The sequence below is a fragment of the Rhinolophus ferrumequinum genome, chromosome X, assembly GCF_004115265.2.
Source record: "Rhinolophus ferrumequinum isolate MPI-CBG mRhiFer1 chromosome X, mRhiFer1_v1.p, whole genome shotgun sequence".
NCBI classification, from domain to species: domain Eukaryota; kingdom Metazoa; phylum Chordata; class Mammalia; order Chiroptera; family Rhinolophidae; genus Rhinolophus; species Rhinolophus ferrumequinum.
In genome coordinates, this window is record NC_046284.1 from 105,839,979 (window position 1) to 105,848,685 (window position 8,707).

At 39.6% G+C, this 8,707-nt stretch overlaps 1 protein-coding gene across 1 annotated transcript; it reads right to left on the reverse strand.

Moving 5' to 3' along the window:
* Positions 1 to 367: 367 nt before the first annotated feature.
* Positions 368 to 1,369, reverse strand: LOC117020156 (melanoma-associated antigen B5-like). Its single transcript, XM_033102420.1, has one exon. It carries the CDS (start codon positions 1,367 to 1,369, stop codon positions 368 to 370), a length of 1,002 nt encoding a protein of 333 aa, XP_032958311.1.
* Positions 1,370 to 8,707: the final 7,338 nt, after the last annotated feature.

Here is an 8,707-nt window from a genome sequence, read left to right on the forward strand (position 1 = left end):
CAGGCTCTAAAATTATATAAGCAGAGGCTGGATTTTTTTTTTTAGCATCCCCAGTACTAACACTGAGACTTCCCAAGAAGAGATACTCAGTGAGTGATGGATAAAAAGTGCTAGCAAACACAAGGTCTAATTTACTAAGATTTAATATTTCAAACTTCTTGAATAAGCTAAGAACATTAAAGTATAAATTTTATAAAACTGAAGACTAAAAGGAACAAGAAAAACTAAAATTGATCGTTTTTCTTTATTCCATTATCCCAACTATTTTACTTTTACATTTCTAAGAATATAATCCCTACTGTGATGTTATATATTCTTGTCTGCAGCATAAAAAGCCTCTGACTTCTCTAGTGGTGGAAAGATACTGCTAACCATGGCCCTGGAAGGTATGACTTAACAAGTAGTGGGAGCCCAGCTTGCATCTAACAGCGTGTGCTTTCTCTTCTTCTTCTTGCAAAGCCTCTTCATAATGGGATGAGAAAGCACTGGGGACGGTATCACTGACCTTCGCCAAAAACTCTAGGATTTTCATCTTGCTTGTTTCAGCGTGAGCTTTTGGGCCCCACAGGAACTCATAGCGTGGAGGATCACTGCCGGCCACCTGGCGGTACTCCAGGTACTGCAGCCTCACCAAATCCTTGGTGATGAGCTTCCTGGGCTCCCCGTAGATGCAGTGCTTCCTCCCAGCATATATGCGCATCAGATTCAGGAATTTCCAGATGTCTTCTTCAGCAGCACAGTTGCCCTTCATGAAGATCAGGCCCAGGATATTCATCAGGAGACCGGTCTTGGGGAACCCCCTGCCAGCACGTACCCTCCCATTATTGGGGAGTTTCAATTGGCTGACGAGGTCATATAAGTGGTTGCTTGAGTCGACTTCCTTCACATCTAACGCAAAGATGGCCTCAATGCGCGCAGAGGCTCTCTTCAGGATCTCAGGAAATTTATCTTCGTAACATTCACCAACGACCTTCAACATGTCTTCCTTCATAATGGGCTGTTTCATTTTATACTTGAACAGAAGGAACCGCTCCAAAAACAGAGCCACACTGGATAAATCATTTGCCCCTGAGCTCTCAGTGGAGGGTTGGGCCTCAGAGGCACCTACCCTATTATCTTGGAAATGGGAAGCTTCAACAGATCCAGGGCAAGAAATGCCTGCAGAAGTAAAGGTGGTTGTTAGTGTGCTTTGAGGCCCCCGGGAAGTGCTACATGTCCCAACAACAGACACACTCTGGGTATTACCTTCACACTGAGGAGAGGAGGGAGTGGATTCCTCTTCTGCTGCTGCAGTGGCCTGAGCACCCTGGAGACCCTGAGTCATTCTTTGGGCCTGGCGGCGTTGTTTACTCTTGTGACCCCGAGGCATGGTGACACTGGTCAGGGACAGCAAGCACCAGTGTGGACAGAAGAGTAGGTGATGCCAGCACCTGGAAGAGAGATAATGAGATGGTGTGTTTACTTCAGCAGGGACATTCCACCTTAGCTTTAACCAAGGCCCCCGCTGCAGGTTTCCATAGGGCTCCTATTCTAATCAACCTGTCCCCTTAGAAACTTGTGGAGGACGTTAGAGGGACATTTAGACTGTAGCCTGGCAGCCCTGCCTGGGGTGCACTGGGTTGACAATGGAGATTGGGGATGACGGGGTGGGGTGGGGCCGGCTGCCAGTGTGAAGCCTCCGTTCTAGGGTGTGGGGGTCTTCTCAGTTCACAGTCAGGTTCATTATGTCAACTTTGGGCAGGTCCTGGGCCCCCTCTATTCTCCTGCTGTGAATTTAACACCTCAAACCAATGCGCCGTTGCCCTGACTCTCCTGGCAGAAACAGCCTGACAGCCTGGCCTGTGGCTTCCCAGGGTTGCCTGGATGGCAGTGGCAAGTTCCGTGTCACCTCACTGTCCTGGGGTTGACGGTTCCCTGAGAGCTCGGTCAGAGGTCCACCCTTGATTTCCTTTAGGACATGGTACTCTTCCCCTCAAGTCACGGCCCTCAGCTTCCTGATCCAAGTAGGAAAGGAAGGCTCACATCCACCCGACCGCCATGCTTAGGTCCTCCCGGAACTAGAAGCAGGGCCTTGGTGGAAATTTCTGCCTACGTTCCCTCATTTTGACTCTTGTTAGCGTCTTCTCCTCCTCCCTCCGCTAAATTGGAGATGTCCACTTATACCAAGGCCCTCATCTTCCTCAGACCCTCAGGTGGAAATTTCTCTCAGCCTGACTGCTTTACGCCGGATTCCCTCGGCCTGAGAAAAGGGGCCAGGCTTTGCTGGTGGCGGCAGACGCTCGCCTCTGGGGTGGCTGGTCCCCTCATTCAACCTTTTCACTTGGACTCTTGCCATGGCTTGGGATTCCTCACTCACCTGCCCTTAAACCTTGCGCCGGAGATACGATCTCTCACTCCCCGCTCGAGTCGCGCGCGCTAGGAGGACGTGAGCACGCTCTTCACGACACCAATCACAGCGCCTCTCAAGACTAACAGGATCTCTGTCGCCCCCTCTGTTTTGGGGTGGAAGGTATCCTCAGTTTCCCACGGCCGTTTCGATTAAACTCCTCTTTGGACCTTGGACACTTCCCTCTATCACAACTCTTATAACAACGCCCTCCCCTCCTTGAGACAGTCCTTGCTGAAGTCAGCCTGATTGCGTAGGTCTAAGAGTGGGTGACGGGAAGTCTCTTCGGGACCCCCAATACAATCTGGTCATTATCCGGGTCCTCATCTTGCCGCCTGTCTCTTTAAGAACGGCTTTCTGGGAATTACCACGTCCAGGCAAACTCGTAAGTAATCTCCCTACTGCAAGTTTTAGAGAATAAGCCTCCATCCCAGGAGTGATGTGAGATGGGGAAGCTAAAGAACAAGGCAGATAATGCGGAGTAGGCGGTGGGCTGTCAGGAAAGAACCAAAACAAACAAAAAAAACCACGCAGTTCTTTACGACTCAGACGGCCTCTTACCTAACTTCTGTTGTAAACGATTTACTATAGGAAATGGACTGAGCCAGATAATTTTGTAAGACCCCACCTTTTGTGGTTAACTGACACTGCATATGTAGATGATCATATTATTACCAGATATTATATCCTTCCTTTCATTATTCAGACCTCTCATTTATTTTGGTATCCGTATTGCTCTAGCTGTGTATTCCAGACCAGTACTTTGAGCACAAAGTCCTTTTTTAAAATAGCCTGAGATATATTTTAGAATAGTGAGAAGAAAAGTAAATAAAGATACACAAGGTCTGCTTCAGGGTGCAAGTGGAACAGTGTGTGCCCTAGACAAATTCATACCAGGGCTCTAGTCTAGTTCTGTTACTTAACCCCTTGTGAATATGAGAATATTGCAAGTTCTACATCTGCCAACTGAATTTCAGAAACCATATCCTGTAAGACTAGGAATGTGTGTACCATGTATAAAGCATCTGTCAAGATGACTGGCAAATATTGGGTATTTAATGAATGGCAGTTATAATTTTTACCTAGATAATATCATCCTAAATAGGAATTTTCTTTTTTTTTTTAATCCAGGACATGTCAGAGAAAATGCAGTGCTCTCAGAACACTGAATCAACCAAAACTTTGCTTTAGTATGTAAAATTAAATAGCTTTCCCCCATCTGAGCGATTATTATTTAATATTGGTATGTTTTCTTCCCCAACCTGGATGCAACTCAGGGCTCCTAGAATTTTGTCAAGGACCAACTGTTCAGCCCTTTTCAGCTGTCCTTCCAAACCACCTCTGTTTTCTTTTGTTTCTTCCCCACCTAAATGTAGCCCTCGTTTAGATTTTGCCAAAATACACACAAGATAACCTAATGCAAATGCTATTTTTTCGTGTGTGTTATTTATTTTTTATTAAATTATTGGGGTGACAGTTAATAATTATATAGGTTTCAAATGTATGATTCTATAATACATTGTCTGTATATTGCATTGTGTGTTCACCACCCAAAATCAAATCTCCTTTTGTCACTATGTATTTGACCCCCTTTACTCTTTGCTACCACCCTCCCCCCTTTCCCTCTGGTAACCGCTATACTGCTGTCTGTGTCTATGAGTTTTTGTTTGTTTGTCACTTTCAGTTTTATATCCCACATGTGATTGAAATCATATGGTTATCGACTTTTTCTGTCTGCTTGTTTCTCTTAGCATGATAATCTTAAGATCCATCCATGTTGTCTCAAGTGGCAGTATTTTATCTTTTTTTATGGATGAGTAATATTCCATTGTATATGTACTACATCTTTACCCAATCATCTATCAAAGGACACTTCATTTGTTTCCATGTCTTGGCCACAGTGAATAGTGCTGTCTTAAACATAGGGGTATATATATCTTTATGAATAAATGTTCTCAGATTTTTTGGGGTAGATACACAGAAGAGGGATTGCTGGTTCATATGGTAATTCTATTCTTAATTTTTTGAGGAACCTTCATACTGTTTTCCATAGTGACTGTACCGATTTGCATTCCCACCAGCAGTATACGAGGATTCCTTTTCCCCACAACCTCTCCAACACTTGTTATTACTTGTCTTGTTGATAATAGCCATTCTCACAGGTGTGAGGTGATATCTCATTGTGGTTTTGATTTGCAGTTCCCTAATTGCTAGAGAAGTTGAGCATTTTTTCATATATCTAGTGTCCATTTGTATGTCTTCTTGGGAGAAATGTCTTTTCAGATCTTCTGCCCATTTTTCAATTGGATTATTTATTTTTTGGTTGTTGAGTTGTATGAGTTCCTTATATACAGAGGATACCAAAAAAAAAAAAACCACAAAAATGTATACATATTTTAAGAAAGGAAAAAACTGTATTAAAATTGTAATACTCAATATATACCGATAACAGAAGATGAATACAAGTCACATTTGACTTCTGCAATTACAAGTACAGGATCTGCTCAAAGTGGTTACCATCAGCGTCCAGATACTTCTGATTATGGCGAACTACTGCTTGAGCAACGTTGACCAAAGTGTCCACTTGTATTGCTGCACATGCCGTTTCAATTTCTTCACATAGTACCATGCGTCTCAAACTTATCACGAATGCGTGTAATTGTTAGGCATGTTGGAGGTTCTGTTGCATACTCACTCCTCCATTGTCATTGTACTTCCACAACATTCTCTAATTTCAAATACCACTTCAAAATGGTCTTGGGTTCCTCCAACGACAGCTGTGCTTTCTTTAACTGTCCAGCCTGTCACGTGGTGATGCTAGCATTCATTTGATAAACACCATCTTTTGAGCGAATGTCATACTACCCATTGCTACTGTAATTCAATTCAACTTTGAAAAGTAATACATGGATAATATATCTTAAAATGTGTGTACTTTTTTGAGGGGCAGCTCCCCTCCCCAGTATTTTGGATATTAACCCGTTATTAAAGATGTTGTTTACAAACATCTTCTCCCATTCGGTTGGTTGCCTCTTTGTTTTGTTAATGAGGTTTTTTTTGTGTGTGCAGAAGTTTTTTAATTTGATATGTGCTTGTAGTCATATTTTTTTATTTTGCTTTTACTTCCCTTGCCTTTGCAGTCAAATTCATAAAATCTTCTCTGAGACGAAGGTCCATAAGTTTAGTACCTATGTATTTCTCTATTCATTTTATTGTTTCAAGTCTTAGATTTAGGTCTTTGGCGCATTTTGAGTTAATAAATTTCATATATGGTGACAAAATGCAGTGTAATTTCATTCATTTTTTAAAATTTATTTTCAATTACAGTTGACATTCAATATTATTTTATATTAGTTTCAGATGTACAGCATAGTGGTTAGACATTTATGTAATTTATAAAGTGATCCCCCTAATTACTGTTGTACCCACCTGGTACTATACATAGTTATTACAATATTATTGACCATACTCCCTATGCTGTACTTTATATCCCCTGGACTATTTCATAACAACAAATTTGTACTCTTTTTTTATAACTTTTTTTAAATTACAATTTTTATTTTTAAAGAGAATTGAGAAGATATTTATCTTGATAATAATAGGACTATTGGGAAAACAGAGCATTGAGAGAATACAGAAAGTACTTGAAATTAAAATGTAATTGAACAAATGAAAGGATGAGAAATGAAGGTGAGTAAATCATAGAACCTACACCTAGTAGACTCTTATGATTTGGACAGTTTATTTAGACTACAATTTATTTATTTTCTGATTAAAGTGAGCAAACTATGGGAGACAAAGATATAAAGTTAGAAGTTATATACCTAATAGAGTCCAGTGTTATGACTTAAAAGCTGGAAGATTTATTTTTTAATCTTTTACAATATTTTTTAATTTTTTAATTGGCATACACTATTATATGTTTCAGGTGTACAACATAGTGATTAGACATTCATATAACTTAGGAAGTGATGACCCCAATAAATCTAGTACCCATCTGACACCATACATAGTTATTACAATATTATTGACTGTATTCCTTATGCTATACTTTATATCCCCATGACTATTTTGTAACTACCAATTTGTACTTCTTTTTTTATTTTTCAATTAAAGTTGACATTTAATATTATTTTACATTAGTTGCAGGTGTACAGCATTGTAGTTAGACATTTATATAATTTATGAAGTGATCTCCCAATTAGTGTAGTACCCACCTGGAAATATACATAGTTATTACAACATTATTGACTATATTCCCTATGCCGTACTTTACATCCCCATGACTATTTCATAAGTACCAATTTGTACTTCTTAATCTCTTCACCTTTTTCATCCGTTCCCTCAACTCGCCTCCCCTCTGGCAACCATCAAGTTGTTCTCTTTATCTATGAGTCTGTTTCTCTTTTGTTTGTTCATTTATTTTGTTCTTTAGATTCCACATACATAAATGAGATCATATGGTATTTGTCTTTCTCAGTCTGACTTATATCACTTACCATTATACCTTCCAGGTCCATCCATGTTGTCGCAATGGTTAAGATTTCATTCTTTTTTATGGCTGAGTAATATTCCATTGCATATATATATCACCTCTTCATTCAATCTCTATTGATGGGCGGTTAGGCTGCTTCCTTATCGTGGCTATTGTAAATAATGCTGAAATGAAAATAAGAGTGTATATATATTTTCGAATTAGTGTTTTGGATTTCTTTGGATAAATACTCAGAAATAGAATTGCTGGGCCATACGGTAGTTCTGTTTAATGTTTTGGGGAGCCTCCATACTGTTTTCCATAGTGGCTGCACCAATTTGCAATCCAACCAAGAGCATGTGAGGGTTCCTTTTTCTCCACTTCTTTGACAACACTTGTTGTTTGTTGATTTATTGATGATAGCTGTTCTGCCAGGTGTGAGGTGATAAGCTCATTGTGGTTTTAATTTTCATTTCTCTGATGATTAATGACGTTGAGCATCTTTTCATATGTCTATTGGCTATCAGTATGTCGTCTTTGGAGAAATGTCTGTTCAGGTCCTCTGCCCATTTTTTAATTAGATTGTTAGTTATTTTGGTGTTAGGTTGCATGAGTTCTTTACGAAGTTTGGATATTCACCCGTTATCGGATGTATCGTTGGGAAGTATCTTCTCCATTGAGTAAGTTGTCTTTCCATTTTGTTGATGGTTTCCTTTGCTGTGCAAAAACTTTTCAGCTTCATGTAGTCCCATTTTGTTTTCCTTGCCCAAGGAGATATATCAGAAAAAAATATTACTAAGAGTAATGTCAGAGAGTTTACTGCCTATGTTTTCTTCTAGGAGTTTTATGGTTTTGGGTATTACATTTAAGTCTTCAATCCATTTTGAATTTATTCTTATATACAGTGTAAGAAGGTGGTCTACTTTCATTTTTTGCATGCACCTGTCCAGTTTTCCCACCATAATTTGTTGACTAGACTGTCCTTGCCCCATTGTATGTTCCTACCTCCTTTGTCATAAATTAAATAACCATAAATTCATGGATTTATTTCTGGGCTCTTAATTCTGTTCCATTGATTGGTGTGTCTGTTTTTCTGCCAATACGATAATGTCTTGATTATTCTGGCTTTGTAGTGTAATTTGAAGTCATAGAATGTGATAGTTCCAGCCTTGTTCTTTTTTCTCAGGATTGGTTTGTTTATTTAGGGTCTTTTGTGGATCCATACAAATCTGATGATCTTTTGTTCTATTTCTTTTAAAAATGCCATTGGGATTTTGATAGGGATTGCATTGAATTTGTGTGTTGCTTTGCATAATATGTCCATTTAAACTATGTTTATTCTTCCAATCCATGAGCACAGAATATCTTTCCATTTCTTTGTGTCTTCTTCAATTTCTTTTAATGGGTCTTTTAGCTTTCAGTTTATAGGTCCTTTACATCCTTTGTTAAATTTATGCCTGGGTATTTTATTCTGTGTGTGTGTGTGTGTGTGTGTGTGTGTGTGTGTGTTACAAAAGGAATTGTTTCTTAATTTCTTGTTCTTAAATTTCATTGTTATTATATAGGAACACAATGGATTTTTGTACATTGATTTTCTATCCTGTAACTTTACTGTATAAAATGCTTCTTTAATACGGTGGAATCTGGCTCTACCAATTCAAAGCAAAAAGTATCAATACAGTGCCCAGTGGTGTAGTCTCCCTGGTCACCTGATTTGTGCGCCTGAGGTGTGTCCCTTTTGTGCGTTGTATGTGCCCTCCTGCTGTAGCTCAGCATTGGTTAATGTTTGCATGTCAGTGGAAGGAACTGACCCTCTGGCTGATCGGTTGTGGAGACTGGCCATAACT

Coding starts and splice junctions, on each gene's coding strand:
- LOC117020156 (XM_033102420.1), bottom strand. CDS start 1,369: ATGCCTCGGGGTCACAAGAGTAAACAACGCCGCCAGGCCCAAAGAATG.